General features: G+C 36.2%; 2 protein-coding genes across 5 annotated transcripts; both read right to left on the bottom strand.

The window, feature by feature from the left end:
• Nucleotides 1-367: 367 nt before the first annotated feature.
• Nucleotides 368-8,633, bottom strand: LOC148715832 (PCNA-interacting partner-like). 4 transcript variants are annotated; one of them, XM_088746471.1, is made up of 10 exons: nt 6,143-6,455; nt 5,824-6,028; nt 5,301-5,371; nt 5,150-5,210; nt 4,424-4,587; nt 3,404-3,490; nt 3,105-3,172; nt 2,220-2,546; nt 1,820-1,895; nt 368-1,637 (listed from the first exon to the last, which is right to left on the bottom strand). In XM_088746471.1, exons 5-8 carry the CDS (start codon nt 4,436-4,438, stop codon nt 2,327-2,329), a joined length of 390 nt encoding a protein of 129 aa, XP_088602597.1. In that variant the 5' UTR covers nt 4,439-4,587; nt 5,150-5,210; nt 5,301-5,371; nt 5,824-6,028; nt 6,143-6,455; the 3' UTR covers nt 368-1,637; nt 1,820-1,895; nt 2,220-2,326. The 4 variants fall into 4 exon arrangements, with proteins under 4 accessions (XP_088602597.1, XP_088602593.1, XP_088602595.1 ...); XM_088746467.1 differs by lacking the exons at nt 368-1,637; nt 1,820-1,895; nt 2,220-2,546; nt 3,105-3,172; nt 6,143-6,455 and adding exons at nt 6,984-7,020; nt 7,160-7,340; nt 7,864-8,018; nt 8,496-8,633 and having other exon boundaries at nt 3,180-3,718; XM_088746469.1 differs by lacking the exons at nt 368-1,637; nt 1,820-1,895; nt 2,220-2,546; nt 3,105-3,172; nt 6,143-6,455 and adding exons at nt 6,984-7,020; nt 7,160-7,340; nt 7,864-8,031; nt 8,496-8,631 and having other exon boundaries at nt 3,180-3,718.
• Nucleotides 8,514-15,952, bottom strand: LOC148715831 (uncharacterized). Its single transcript, XM_088746458.1, has 8 exons — nt 15,865-15,952; nt 14,791-14,984; nt 14,174-14,341; nt 13,767-13,838; nt 13,319-13,674; nt 12,922-12,998; nt 12,408-12,597; nt 8,514-8,652 (listed from the first exon to the last, which is right to left on the bottom strand). Exons 2-7 carry the CDS (start codon nt 14,981-14,983, stop codon nt 12,498-12,500), a joined length of 966 nt encoding a protein of 321 aa, XP_088602584.1. The 5' UTR covers nt 14,984; nt 15,865-15,952; the 3' UTR covers nt 8,514-8,652; nt 12,408-12,497.
• Nucleotides 15,953-15,958: the final 6 nt, after the last annotated feature.

Genomic DNA, 15,958 nt, shown 5'->3' with positions numbered 1-15,958 from the left:
TTAACTCGCTGGACAAAACTATACGAGCCGCTGATAATGTAAATATTTTGAAGCGTAAGATTTTTAATTCATTGATTTAAGTTTTGTATTACACATAAGATACATTAGTTTTTAGTAGCATCTTTTAGCATTTTTATTCATTGTAAATTTTTAATTTTTAATTTTCGAGGTCCTTTTTGTAAACCACTTTTTAGTGAAAAAGTTTCCTCATTAAAGATTGTCATCATCAGTCAATGATGACATTAACTCACGAAAATTTAACAAAAAAATAAAATAAAAAATAAAAAAAAAAATCATCATTATATGAGCTTAAGTCAGGCGTTATTCTGTTCATGAGAGATAACTTGTTGATAAAACTGCAAGCATATGCAATGAACAAATGTTTTCATATTTAATTTGGATACATCTACAAAGTTGAAATGGTAAATTAGCAACCGTAACGATTACAAAAGCTGACGTTTCGAGCGTTACGGATACCCGTTCTTAAATGCACAAAAAATCAGAAAGGTGGAATGGCGAAAAATCAGTCTAGAAAAGTAAAATTCTCAACCAAGCGAATGATTTCCAAATTGAAAAGGCACCGCATGTCGGCGCAAAGTGAGTGTGAATATTTTCACAACTCAATAATTACGTGTATCGCTTCACTTAAAAATCCAACCAGTCTTAATATTCGCTGGAAAATTATCTTACAGACCTAATCTCTTGCTTTGTCTGGAGAACTATTGCTGTTTTTGACGATTCTGAAGGCGAGGGCGACTGACGAACCACGATCGCACTTCGTAACGACGGCCAGCTAAAGTCAGCAAACAGCACAAAACTCTAAACAAAATGATTCCCCTGTACTGCTATTTGTTAAGACGTGGTTTTAGTATTAAAAACCCACTCAAAGGATCAACCATAATAAACAAGGAGAAGTATCATGGATATTTTCCGACCTAAAACCATGCAAAAGGCCGCTGTTTTCATCGAACTCAGTCCACAAAGACTTGGAAGCACTTGGCAGCCTAATGTTGATGACCACGGACCACTGTGACGTCACCAAAACGTATTTCCGCGGTGTCCTCTAGAGGTGACAATGGTCCCAAGTTATACAAATCAGTGCTATCTGGTATGTGTTAAAATTCAATCATGATGCTCTTCGCATAGTAATGTAAAAATAAAAATAAAAAAATGCATGAAAATGAATCAGATGTTGTGATGTAATTGTCAGTAATACGTATCACCTAAAAAAAATTGGTGAGCTGTTTTTGCCCTTGAAGTAATGGAATCTTTTTTCTTTTGGACAATGTTTTTCCACTAGTTTTGCGTTTTGTGCTCTGTTGCACAGTGATGTCCTTCTCAAGGAGCATGCGTTTGGCTAGTGGTTTTGCTACATATTTAATGGCTTTGTTGCCAGTTGAGATGTTCTCTTTGTCATACATAGTTTCAGTTAAAGTTCTTTTCTTGGTGTGACATTTGGATGTATCCTCAACGTAAGATTTATTGCCACATTCCTTACGAGATGTTAAAGTATCATTGCTTATGGCAGCACTCATCAGGTCTCTTTTGTTAGCTGAACTTAGTCCTATCAGAATGTTGAAGGCAGGTTTGGCCCAGCTCATATCGCCACACACTTTTCTATAGCTTTCAAATGGTGTCTACAAGAAAAAGGAAAAAATTAATATAAGCTTTTCTAAGATGCACCTTGAGGAAACATAACATATAATTTGCTGGTGCATTTATTAAGATAACCCTCTTTGAACAAAATAATAAAATAAAAAGTGTCTTTACTTAGATTTCACCTTGATTAAATTCACTGGACGGTTTACCAGTATCTTACCTTTTCAGGTTTGTGTTTTGGTGGCTGATCCTTGTGTGGTGTGACAGCTCCTTCTGAAGACTCCGAATCAGGTGTTCTAGCAAGAAAAAATTAATCATGTCACTTAAAACTTCTCTTAGGACAATAAAAATTTACTTAGAATTGTACCTCACAGGCAAAACTGGGGCTGCATACAACTTGCCAAGGTTTTCTTGATGCAGAAATTACTACCTACTGATTTATTCTGTTAAAGTGGAGAGACAAATTGTCTCTCCACTTGGTGCCAGGAAAATTTCTTGCTAGGAAGACGAGAGAGTGACAACATCTGCACCAGTGCCAGCTGGTCTACTACTAAGCTAGCTTAGAGCTTGCCATGCGATGTCTAAAAGTCCCAGAGTTTTTCAATACTGTTCCACCTTACCTGAACTGACTAAGTGTAGATTATAATTTTGATTTTCCACGAGGTATTTCTGGTGTCATCAGAGCACACCTCAAGTCCCTTGTGTCATATTCTTGGAGACAACTTTTCTAGTCGTGCTCATCTAATACAGCCTGAATCAGGAAATACACATTCATTCCTGCCATGGATGACTTTGCTTGGCCACCATCACATATTTTGCAGCTTAGTTGTTCCACCTTTTCTTTCAGAGATTCCACAGTTTTGGCAATACTTTCATTTGTAAAAACCTTTTCTTTGGATTTAATAATGCTTACTTTGAGCATGTTCATGATTCTTAAGACAGCACTTCTGAAAGATAAGCAGACAACTTATTTTCACAGGGTTTATTCAAACATGCCAATCACTTTGGACAATCTCACCACTCAGTCAACTGTATTTAATATTTTTACTGCAGTACTGTGACAATCCTTTTAACTGGTTAGACTCCTTTGTGCATGCTTTTCTTTCGGAAGTACCCCATCCAATGAAAGGTGCTCAACAAAATAATAGGATTTTTCCCATGATTAGCTTGTAAAACAACCTTAATCTGACTGGGATGCATTCAAGATCTAGTCAAGGGGCCGGTTCGTTGATTGTCCAAGGGCATGCTCCCCCAGGAGATTTTGAAAATGAGGTCTTCGGAAACATGATTTCCAGCATTTTGAGGGACAATTTAGAGGGTTGGACTGAACCACCCAAACCACCCCTGGGTCCGCCTCAGAATCTAGATGCAACAGTTTTCTAATTTTTATCACTGAGAGTTTGGTGGAAGAACAAAATTGATCTTGGTTTTAAAACCTTCCTTTGCAGAAATGATCATGTTCTTAAATTAAAATAGTGTACAATATGTATCTACAGCTATCTTACTTTGCATCTGCTGTATCTTCACAGACAGTTTGTAACTTTTGGAAAAAGGTCACAAACTCTCCAAGACCCTGTAAAAAACAAATTGTTGAAAACCACAGATGAAGGAAGTTATTAAACATTAGCCATGAGTATGGGACAGAAAAGTCTACACCAACTGGGCTGCAAAGAACTCTTTGGCTTAGTAAAGATTCTCTCTTGTGGTAAAATGACCTGACACCTACTAACAGCTGAAATATATTTATAAAAATTCTATTTGGTACACTAAAGGGAATAATAAATTTTGATATACTGATATATACCTTAGTTAATGGGAGAAGTGGGTTGTCATCAATTGGTGCATAACTCTTTCCACCCAATCGTATCCTCAGAATAAACGAGACAGCTGTCTGTTGGCATGGGAAGGAAAGAAAACTAGAGAAAACTGTGTAATATTATCCTCCAACTGCTAAGGATAATGATGAGAAAAAAAATTGTTTTTTCACCACTGGATCAGACTATATACATTTTAGAATACAGCTCAATCCTATCTCTCAGTTGTTTATCAAGGAGCCAATCTATTGAGAAGCAATGCAGGATCAGCCACAGATAGGAGGTATACATTGTCACAGCAACTTCTTGGAATGAGGAAATTGGTTTAGAAAGTATCTAAGAACTCCAGGAATATGGATTGAAAGATTACAGCTTTTGCTTTGTTACCTGTCCTCAATGATGACATAAACTGATGATGATGAATGCAATGATATACATGCATGCAAGAATATCAACATCATGATTTAAATGCTTGAAAAATAACTGAGCTGCCACCTCTTGTTTCACCCTCCAGACTCTTTCAACACGCCAGAATTGCTTCTCAAACACCAAGGGATAATTTTCGAAATGAATTGAAAATTTTGACCCTTACAATTGCAACACTCTTAGTCTAATAGTGATTGATTCCACTCTTTGAAAACACTTTGCTAATGTATAGCCCACACCCTCTTTAACTTCTGTGTCTATTTAAAAGTGGCTTAGCCAGAAATATTTTATGCATGTGTGGTCTTCACAGCAATTATTTTGATAACTGTCATTTGCTGATAGCAGTTCATAATTGCAGAATTTTCATGATAATATTCACTGTAAAAAAAATTGCAGAGGTTTCATCTAAGTTTTTAGCAAGGGAGCAACTGGTTTTCACAGGCAGGCAAAACTCTTTGGACTTAACTTCTTTATGAGATAAACTTTCTTCTATATGGTCAAATCAGGTGGGCAAAAACTTCCTTAAAACCAGTCAATTTCCTCAGTGCCCAGTCCTTAATGAAACACCTGAAATTGAGTGGTACCTGAAACATAGGCATGTTTTTTTCCCCTGCAACTTTCCTCAATACTGTAAATTGTTTATGAGCCAAGTCCCTGCGAGGGATATGGATGGCCTGAGACAAAGCTAGTTCATCTCTCGAATTCACTAGAAGCCTGAGGTAACTCAATAAACTTTCAGCAATTGATCCTGTTTTCAAAACAACATGTACAAGATTAACAAATCAACAGATCACTTGCTAAGTCAAGACCACGCCTAACTTACCCTGCGAGCAGAGCCTTTTTAACCTGTCCTCGAATCAATTAAAAAGAAGAAAAGAAGAAGAAAAGAAGAAGAAAAGCAGAAAAGGCTCTGCTCACAGGGTATGCCTAACTTCACACTAGTTCATATTTTTTTTTCATTTATTTATTATTATTTCGATTTATTTTGATTTATTACAGATTCCAACAATTAAGAGGCTCTTCTTCTGTAACAATACTAATCTAGTCTAAGTATATATACATATATATGTAGTAACTAATTAAAAGTATAATAACAATAATAAAATTAATCAATGTAACTTATCGTGAGATATTAAAATATACAATACACATTATGTGGATTAAAGACCAATATTTAGCAAACAAATGTTTCTTAGCACTATGGCAAAAAACATTATGTTCTAAAACGTTTCTTGTTGCTAGCTAGAGCTAGCATACATTTAATGGCTGATTACTAAACAAATGTAAGACCTAAAAAGGCTGGCTCTTACTTTTCCAAGAGTTAGGATTACAGGATGACGAGGAATGTTTTCTGCAGAGTGACCTCCAGACCTGAGAAGGAATTTTGTTGTCATCAATAATTTTTCGAGAGTACAAGTAATGAAGGTAAGAAAAAAAATTAACCTGTATGTTCCCTCGAACCTGTTTATGCAGCTTTTCTTGTCTGTATCTTCAAATAGCTTGTCAGTGAGGTTCTGAACTTCATCAAGTAGCTGAAACATGCAATGTGAGAGATCATGAAATGAGAGATGATTACTTAAGGGCCAAGGCTGAGGAACCTCCCTTTGTCTCTAGTAGCTAAGACTAAACACATTCTCCTGTCAGGCAATTGATGATGATAAACCAATAGAGTGCAATTTTATCAAACACCAAATAATCAAAACAGCTTATTGCAATACAGGTTGAGAAGAAAAAAACCAGAGGGTCAAATGATGTGGTCTGGTAACAAAAAGTTTTTAACAAAGTCATTTTGCTTAAAGAATTAGGTTAAATTAGTGATAATTACATTTTGCTAGAAAAAATATTCTCCTGTTATAAGAGTCACATTGTTCTACAAACCAATCCTGAGAAAGTTGAACAGTTAAGTTACACTTTCTTTGAAGCTGGTTTGGCTGCATAACACAGCTGAAAGCTCGCTATTGCTTGTAAAATAACTATAATGTACCTTTTGGCATGTTCTGCAATAGGGAAATTTCTTCAGGAGTGAAGAGACCTTGTTTGTATCTCTCAGTTGCACACAAGGAAAACTTCATGATGTTTCAAGTCTTGACCAGGGCAGCCAGTTTTTGGTGAGCAGTATTAGTTGAAGAGTCATCAAGTGACAAGGAGGAAAGACGTTCTGCAAGCTTCACCAGATCTCCTTTGTTTTCCTAACAGACAAAAAGGAAATAACAAAATAAAGAGAAATCTACTTGTAGATTTATCAAGTTCCCTGCTCTGGCATCCTATGTTCTAGTTCCCTGTTATGACATCCCATGTCTTACAGTAGTTCCCTGTTCTGGCTTCCATGTTCTAGTTCCCTGTTCTGTAATCCCCTGTTCTGGCAGCCATGTTCTAGTTCCTTGTTCTGGCATCAAAGGTTCTAGTTCCTTTTGTTTTTGCATCCCATATAAAGGAGCAGATAAACTTTGAGTCACTTAGTGCCACAGTAATTGGGGATACCAGTAAACATGGACAGTTGTGTGCCATGTCTAAGAGGTAAAAGCATCCAACTGGTTTTCACAAGGTCACGAAAAATCTCTCTCTTTTGTATACATAACAAATAGAAGTCTATCAAATGCAACAGTAGCTACAAGTACTCACAAGCAAAGGTGTTATCATATATACCAAAGGTTTAGAAAAATCCTTTGCTATTCTCCTAAAATAACAAAACCACAGGGATTCAATTGAAACTATCCCTGGTCACTAGTCAGTGAGGTCATCTTTAATTAATTTGAGTTGAAACTTCAACTTAAATTAACAAAAAGGATGTAAACTTTGCCATTATCTTTGTAGTCTAGATGAGTGTTCTACAAACTAGTTCCAAATTAATCTTTAGAGGTAAACAATTCCCCTTTGGCATCTTTACTATAGCTAAGATATCTTGCTCTATGGGGACATAAGAAGTTGAAATGAAATTTGTCGTATACATTTGCCGTAATTGCAAAAAAAAAAAAAAGCAAAAAATTTGAAAAATAACTGTTTTGCTGGTTTGGACAAGGCAAATTTACCAATTACCAGTAGATTAATTCAATGTTGAATTCACATCAGGGGAATAAAAGAAAAGAAATTAACCCTTCATTTTCAGCACAACTTCATGTTCAACAAACAATTTTAAGATCTTACTTTATTCTCTTTCCTGTTCTGGTAACAGCTTGATTGTCTAAGAGTAACAGACAAGGACAGTTAATGTTATCCTCAAAATTCTCTCATCTAAAATTTTGGATTGATGCTCCTTGACTTTTTGATCTAGTGTGGGTCCAAAAGTTTAACAGAGCTTTTACTAAACATTAATAAATCACCTGTATGGTAGGCAAAATTGCCTTGCTAGTGCAACACCATCCACAAACTGCCTCAAAGCTTCCCTCACAGCTCCCTGATGAGCATACAGCTGACCAACTTGTAACAGGGATGAGAGCAAGTCATTTAGGATTGACAAACTAGAAAGGTTTCGGCCAGAACTTTCTGATGTGGCTAGCAAATCTGCACAAACAAAAGGAATAGATGCCAAAATATGTGATAAAAAGTTTAATAATAAAACAGAAGAAAACTCTCCCATGTTTCAGGCCAGTTTGATTGCACTTTTCTCTATATTTTAATCAGGATAATAACACATCTAATTACAAGCACAACTCTATCTCAAAGCCTGAATTAGGATTGCAAGGTATTGCCAACCACATGATTTAGGTATATATTATCAGGGGCTTCATTAATGTTTTCTGCAGGAGGGAAACTGGTTTTCACAGGCGGGCAAAACTCTTTGAACTGAACTTCTTTACAAGATAAACTTTCCTCCAGACCGTCAAATCAGGTGGGCAAAACCGTCCTCACAACTGGTCAATTTGCCCGGTGCCTGGACCTTAATGAAACCCCTGTATTATCCCAGTCATCAGAACACATTGTCCCTAGTAGAAGCTCATAGAAATCAGGGGCACTACTTTGCAAGCAGGGCTCTGCAGAATTGTGTCAAGAATAAAAGGAAACAAAAATTCCTCAATCACCTTACCCAACAAATTTTCCTTTTGCTTGTGTATCTGTTTGCCAGTACAAAACGCATCTAAACCAAAGATTTCTTCAGCCATTTGTGTAAGTTTATGAAGTACATCCATAGCCCATTCCAGGAGTCAGTGAACCAAGTAGAGGATCTTAACAATGATAATACTAAAAAAAATAACTGTCACCTGGGAATTACTCATAAACTCATGAATTGATTCACTGATCAAAAATTATCTGGTTGAACAGACTGTTTTGTTGGTACTAAGTCTGCCTAAATTTTCACAGGTCACTTGGCGACGGTTTATGAAAACAATGAAATAAAAAATCAATATTGGGGAGCTGGGATTGGGCGGTGGTGAGGTCACTCGCCTCCCATTAGTTCAATTCTTGGACCTGGTGTCACATGTGGGTTGAGTTTGTTGTTAGTTTTCTTCCTTGCTCCAAGGATCTTTCTAGGGGTCTCCAAAAACAAACACTCCAAATTCCAATTAGACCTAGTATCAGTGGACAAGAAGAGCCATCTTATGGAATATCCACTGCTAAATTCCCATTTCCATTATGAAAAAGTTACTGAATAACTGTGGAGAAGAGTAGATCTAAGTTTTGGAAAGAGGAATTTCCAAAGAAGAAGAGTGAACTTACCAACTATTATCTTAAATTTGTGGATTGTGGGTGGGAGCATTGCATATTCACAGCAAATTGATTTCCATCTGGCTTTCAACAGGTGGGACTTGTAACTCTTGTGTGTGAAGACTTCACTCTGCAGTGCTTCCTTCAGGGAGACCTCCCCTTCCGAATACTAAACATTAATCAATGAAAACCACGACTGACACACACATCACAAACTAAACAATCCCGTGTTTACACGTACTGCCTATTATAGACCTGTTTAATTGGTATTTCCTCCTATACCATATATTGTATAATAATATACATGAAAAAATTTCTCAGTTCTGATTGGTTAAGATGAATGCAGTTTCAGTTAATTCAGTGCAGAAGAGAGTTAATTCAGTACAGAAGAGGGTTAATTCAGTGCAAAGAAAGAAACAAAACCAGACATTCTGATTGGTCAGAGTAATTGGTCAATGTCAAGGTCAATGTCACTTGCAGGATTTGAATGAATTATTTTTGCACGTGATGCATGCGCTTTTCTTCTGCGTAGTTATGAGAAGCTACCTCGTATTTTTTCATGTATATTATTAATACATAATCACATGATTTTCTCATGCAATTTGGAATAAATAATCACTTGTAAATGTTTTTATATATACTTTATAATAGTGCTGTGTATGTTCTACTGGTTTTGTCAATTTGTAATTAATATATTAGGGCCATTAACAGACTTCCTGTTAATACTCCAACAACTTTTTAAAGGTCACTTGGGGCCTTATTCCAACCGGTAACCCCCTTTAACTTATTACACTAACATCATACAACTGAATAAGAGTTGTGCTTTAGTTCAATGTTATTTGCGCAATGATATTTAACATACTTCTGTTAATTCTTAAAACAGATTTTGCAAAGGTTGCAAAACTTGGGGACGTAAAGCCTGTAACTAAATCTGAGCTTAGGCAAGCCCTAAGATGTAAAGTAAATTCCCTGAAATTTAATTCATCCAAGCCTGGATATTTCGTAGGTAAGCTATAAGTAAATTTACATGTGGCTAAATAGTACATACCTAGACATAGTAATATGACCCTGTTGCAAGCATGCACCATTGAAATCAAATATAGTGACCCCTTAACTAAGGTATTCCCCCTATGGGAGGTTTAATATTTGGAAACTAAGAGGTATTGGGACTATTAAAAACTTTTGTATTGCAGGTTAGTGTCCACTTGCAGGATTGTCCATTAGTGGAGGTTACTCTACACATGTAGTGAAAATTGTATCCAAATCATCTTTTTATACCCAGATCACAAGTCATCATGTTGGCCTAAGTTATGTGCAAGTATTGAATACCCTAAGTTTTTACAGAAGCAAAATAGGAATGTGGTGAAAGCACTCCTTTCGGTGATGCAGTGTTGCATCATTCAAACAATCTCAATCTTAAAAATCAAACAGCAAAACAATGTTCACAACCGTAATAAATGTATTGGTGTGTAAAATATTGCATGTGTGTTTATAAATTTATGCTCTTTTTATTTCAGAGTACAGGAAAATGTACACCGGCCCCAAAAAGGCAAAGAATGGGCAACGAGAGAATTAAGGCCACTGCAGCTAGTTAACTGTCTAATTAAGAGTTTTTTATTATGTTACTTTTTATTATATCATTTTTAATCACTTTTGCTTTACATAAGGATTGAAAAAATAAAACAGAGCTATTAACTTAAAGACAGTCTCTGTGAGAGTAAAATTTATGTTCGATCTCCATAATAATATTTATCTCAAAAACCATCCTTTCATGTTTGGGCATACATGCCATTGTAAAATGCTACAATTTAAGCAAACAAACTGTCAATTAAAGTCTGTATATAATTTAAACTATGATGTTACCTGTTTTGAAACTAATTTGTACCTAATGTAATTTAATATGGGGTTCTATGAACTGGCAGTACTATTTACCTGGCACTGGCATTTATTAAACAGATTTAAAATAAACACCTATTTTTAAACTATTTCATCCCTGTTTTATGTCTATTTTAAGGCTATTTTCAGCCTACTGCCCAAGGCCTTTCTTATTTACCCCAATTTTATTCCTCGTTTATAACTATTTTAAGACTATTTTCAGCCTATTTTATTTTTAGCTTGTCTTATTCACACTATTTTAATACTGTTTTCTCACCAACTTCCATACACATCTAAGGCTATTTTTAGGCTATTTTAGAGCTATTTCAAAGCTAATTTACAAACATTTTTTTCTGTAGATCATGCATGCATGGACTATATTTTTTAACTGTTTTTTGTTTCAAAATGATAGGTTTAAAATAGCTAAAAAATTGCTTTAAAATAGTCCATAAAATAGGGGGAAAAATACATAAAAGATAGGAATAAAAGAGAGTATAAAATAGGTTTTAAAATAGACCAGATTTTCGTGAGGGCAGTACCACGGATGATGTCAAATGTGGGAATTCCAAATGCCCAGGATAAACCAAGAACTCCCTCAATATCATAACTCTGGGGAGATAAAGGAGAATGAAAAAAACACTCAAGATGAGAAAGAAACCTTTCCCTCAGTAATATTAGGGTGTACATGAAAATTCAATATACAATTTTTCATGTTCATCAACATTTGACAACATGGTGCAGTTGACTCTTATATGCTGCAAATATCAATCACCAGCAAATTGTAGTCAACTACAGTCTGATGAAGTTAAAGAAGTCAGTTTTTAAACAAAATATGAACTTCAGAGTTTCTCTGTTCATGAAAATGACTAAAGAGACTAGTCCCATCAACTTCAAGGAAAGTAATATGAGAGATTGCACATGTCTTCCTGAGATCAGTTGGAAGTTGCTCATACGTGTCAAATTTTCTACTTGTATGGACCCCCTTGAATGAGCACTTTTGCTTGAAGACATAACTGCAACGGAGTCTCTTAGCGAGTCCTAAGCCGCGTGTCGCTCTATAGATCATAAGATGTGATTGGCCATTATATCACATTACGTCAGAGGACATATCTACAACAAGAAGACATTTACCACTTTTAGCAGGTTCAAAACCATTTATTCCTGAGTGACGAAGAATCTTTCATATCACTGAAAAACTTGCGACCGAGACGTAAGAAAAGGATTAGGTCCCAGCGCTCTTACAACATTCAAGATGGCGGCTGGAGGGCCGATCTCCGATGCTGTGATTGCGGCAATGAGTAAGTTTTCTTGGGAAACATTCCAGTTATCTTTATAATGAAATGTCTATTAAGGCATTTTTGTATCCTTCCTATGTGATCATGTAACATCATATCTCGTGATATAAGTGTGGCTACCCCCGATGGGCACTAGCTGTAAAAAAAAAACTTTCATGGATACGAAAGATTTCCCAGAACTTTTCATGCTTTGTGAGTATCATCAACAAGTATCTCAAGTCTCGTGCATTAAGCGTGACACTCACGCAAAATATACGCCCTGACGCATATGCTGGAACTATCTTTCTCACATATTTCAGGTTTTTTGGTAAACTGTTGATTTTGAGAAAGCTAATTGTCGGTCATAGTACCAGTAAAATTAATTATCCTTCTAAATTCAATTTACACCTTGTTCGCTTTCTTCTCGCTTTGAACACTTTCCAACAGTGGAAATTGAAACTCAGAATAAAGGAATGCATCACTTAGCTGGTTCTTTCTCAATTTTCTGGAGGAACATGCCCTCATACACCCCCTCCCTCAATTAGGTTTCATATCTCCCTGGGAAATAATTTTTTGGAAGACCTCCTACCCTTACTGAGAATTCCAGTTAAGCTTGATACTGTATATTTCTTTATGTTTAGGCCTTGCATAACCCCCCATTCCCCTGGAAATTTCAATCTCCTCTGTCGGGGAGTATGAAGATTTTGAGAAACTGCACATGGAGTATTATCCGAAGTATATAGTAACCATGAAAAGTAAATGTTGCTACACTTACCAACACAAGCCTCTATGACATCTTTGTCAAGTTCCTTGAAGGTCTTTGACAAAAGCTCTTCTCTGTTGTAAAATCCACACAGCAGTGACCTCACCAACACAGTCCTGGATTTATTTTCAGCATCTTTAATAGCTGCACCCAATTTGTTAGGGCACATCCAGATGCCTGATCCACTGATAAGTTCTGTAAGCTGACAAAAAAATGTTTTCAAAATTACTTTTTTTGTAATGTTTCTAGGAATTTTGAAAAAAAGGTTAAATATATATAGCAAAGTATACATAAATAGATATATAAAACACGAGGAAGGGGTGTACTAGTTGCAGTTAAAAAATTGGCTGAAAAAAGGACTTAGACTGATTGAACTATGTCAATTCCTGCCTCTTGATTCCTGTCTATAGAAAGGTAAGTGCATGTAATTGTAGTAGACACTCTGTTTACTGCATATTTGTGTGTGTATATATATAAATATATATGTAATATATGCAATATTAAACAAAACATCTCATATGCATACTCCATCAGCTGTTCCTTTTTCCTTCGAAATTTTTCTGTGGGAATTGATTCCTGCACACATGCTTTCTTTTGATTTACCTGTAAATTTAATAACTGGTGTTAGACAAGTATTAGCATGATGGATATAAAATTAATGAGACAACAAGTTTATATTGAACAAAACAATGGGTTTTTTAATCTATCAGTCTTAAAATATTCAGATGAGAAACAATGTTCTTGTTATATGAGCTTTTGATTTGACTCTATGATTAAATTGTTCAAAATGCAAACCCATGATCCCCATTATTTGTAAATGGAGATGGCAATTAACTTACAATGTTACTGTTAATTAATAGTGTATTAACACTGCTGCCTAAATGTAGTTGTTACTTACAGAGCTCTTCTTTCAACATATGTACCTCTTCTTTAAGATGGATTATTTCATTATCTTTCTTTTGTTTTTCTTCTTTGCACAAGACATTGACACACTTGAGTGGTGGACGTATGGTTTTTGGCCTTTTCCCTCCAAAGTGGGGGTGCTGTAGTGGGTTTGTCTGATTTGGGGTAGAGGTTACCCTTAATGAGTCATCATCTGACCAATCAGACTCAGACAAGCCATCCACAATATGCTCTTCATTCACTCTTTCAGTACTGCTTTCTGGTGTCGCCACTAGAATGGACTCCTCGATATCATTTAGCTTCTGACAAAGAAGTGACAGCTCTTGCTTTTTCTCCTCTGCAGTCTTGCGCTTTTTGGCGGGTGTGGTTTTCTTGGCTGGAAAATTGACGTGGAAGGATTAGTTAGGATTTTAGAACATTAAAATTACATTAACTATAGCACACAAATGATAAAGCATAAACACAAACCTTGTTTCTCTGATTTCCTCCTTTCTCTCTTGTGTTTTCCACTTTGTGGGGTGTTCTCAGCTGATGCATGTTCTGTTCTCAAGAGAAAATTGTTGCTTTGATGAGTGCAAAATAAATGTCAGTCATTCTCCACAAAGAAATATATGTTATTGTAATGTGGCTTTCAAGGTTGCAACAAGTTTAAAGTAGCATGTTTAAACTACTGTCTGACATACATGTACACTGATGTAGCCTAATCTCTGGTTTTAGAAATGATCAATTGCTTCTCTGTTGCACAACAGTTTGCAGGCACTTTCCTTGAATAGCTCATAATTACTGTATTTTATCATTTTGACCATATGAGTAATGGCCACGTGAGTAATGCCACATCCCACAATTACAGTAAAAGGTCAAAATTCAATTTTTACCTGCACTTGAATCCTCTAGCTGATCAGTTGTTGAAACATCATAATCAGCAAACAGCTTCTTATTGGCTCTCCTCTTCCTTTTAGAGCATCCAGTGCTCTGCATTTCTGCACTGACTGATTGGTCAGAGGTTATGCTCTTGCAGTTTTTATCTGCTTCACCCTTACTACCTTTTTAAAGATCAGTACAAAAAAAGCCTTCACAATGGGCAGTATATGCTTTGCCAGAACACTACAAACGTGTAAACATGACGTATAAAACGGCAATTTTACGTTTTCCCAAATTGGTAGAAGCTTGAACGCTTTGCATGAATCGTTTTTGAAATTAGCGTGGCATGAGAAGGCCAAGAAGGACATTAAGGGAGCAATGCTGTTAGATATTTATTTAAGAAATGGAAAGTTCAATCTAAAAAAGATGGTTGCCTAGTTGATTGGTATATGGATAATAATTAAGTTAGCTTATTTTTTTAAGACGGCCGGCTCGATGAAACTTTGGTAAAACCTTTCGCTGACCACTCTACCTTGCTTTCAGCAAACGCTGTTTTAAAGGGTCTGACCTGGAGAGTAACCGTTTCTATAGCGAGTTTTTGCGATCGTGCGAGATTGCTATATACACTTACCATGAACAGATAAAATTTTTCCCATCCAGAGGTCATTCTTGTACTGCATTGAGACTTCCGTTCCAATTTGAGCCGATCCTCTAAAAATCAACTTCTTCAATGAAATCGCCTCCACCAGTTCATTTTCGAAAGCCTCCCCTCCTTTACTTTTCCAACCAACTACAACTTGGCTTGCCGACTTTGATGATGACATACTGAGCCGTGCAAAAGAAATCAACATATACGTTCCACTATAACCATCATGCAAACTAAATACACATAATATTTTGGACAACCTTCTGTCAAACGTAAATTGTGACAACTTATTTCGCTCTTTCGTGACGCCTTTTCGCACCTCGTGGGATATCTGACAAATCTTTGATCATAATTAAACTTGATTCATCGCTGTTTATGCTCCAAAGCTAAACCTATCTCAGCTGAGCAATGCACCAGCTTGAAACTGGGGTCGATTCAAACAATTCTCTCAATCGAACTTGACAGCTTGCAGCTTTTTCATCAAACAGATTCTCGAGTACGTACGTGTTATTTTTCTCAACTGCTCGGTAATCAAGAAAATCGATCAACCGCTCTCAACAGAACGTTTACAACGTGCATAATTCCGTGCCATGTGATCATGAGAGAACTTTATCTTAGCACGATAAGTAAAATCAGCATTGCTGGTGGGGTTGTTCTTGATATCAACTATAACGATAAGATCTGCTACAGAATACTTGGTCAGTTTTTGATGAAATCACCACTGGAAGCGAAACATCGTGCGGGCTACAAGCCTTTAAGCGAGCAGACATTATCTAATCGCGGAGTTCCAAAATCTCTAAAGTATCATTGATATCAGGGCCTTAACTACTAACAAACCTCGATCATATCTTTCGCTTTCGTTGTTTATAGTCATCATAAACACTCCTTATACCTAGGAAGAGAACCCAACCATGGACCGATTGCCTCAGTAATAAGTTTTTCATGGACATTAATTGCCTCATGCAATCATGTGTTTTTCTGGCTACGGCCCTGAAAATATTAAGCATTAAAAATCATTGAATCATAGCAATACTTTTAAGGATTAAAATACGCGCTTACCTGATACTTAGTACACTTGGAAGGTTGACGTTGATCAAAATGAAGACAGAAGAATGAGAATATTCAGTTAAGCCGTTGGACTCGAGAACTTGAC

This window comes from Stylophora pistillata, unplaced genomic scaffold (assembly GCF_964205215.1).
Source record: "Stylophora pistillata unplaced genomic scaffold, jaStyPist1.2 SCAFFOLD_50, whole genome shotgun sequence".
Classification (NCBI taxonomy): domain Eukaryota; kingdom Metazoa; phylum Cnidaria; class Anthozoa; order Scleractinia; family Pocilloporidae; genus Stylophora; species Stylophora pistillata.
The sequence above is the reverse complement of the archived record's forward strand: the minus strand, read 5'-3'. Positions and strand labels throughout refer to the sequence as shown.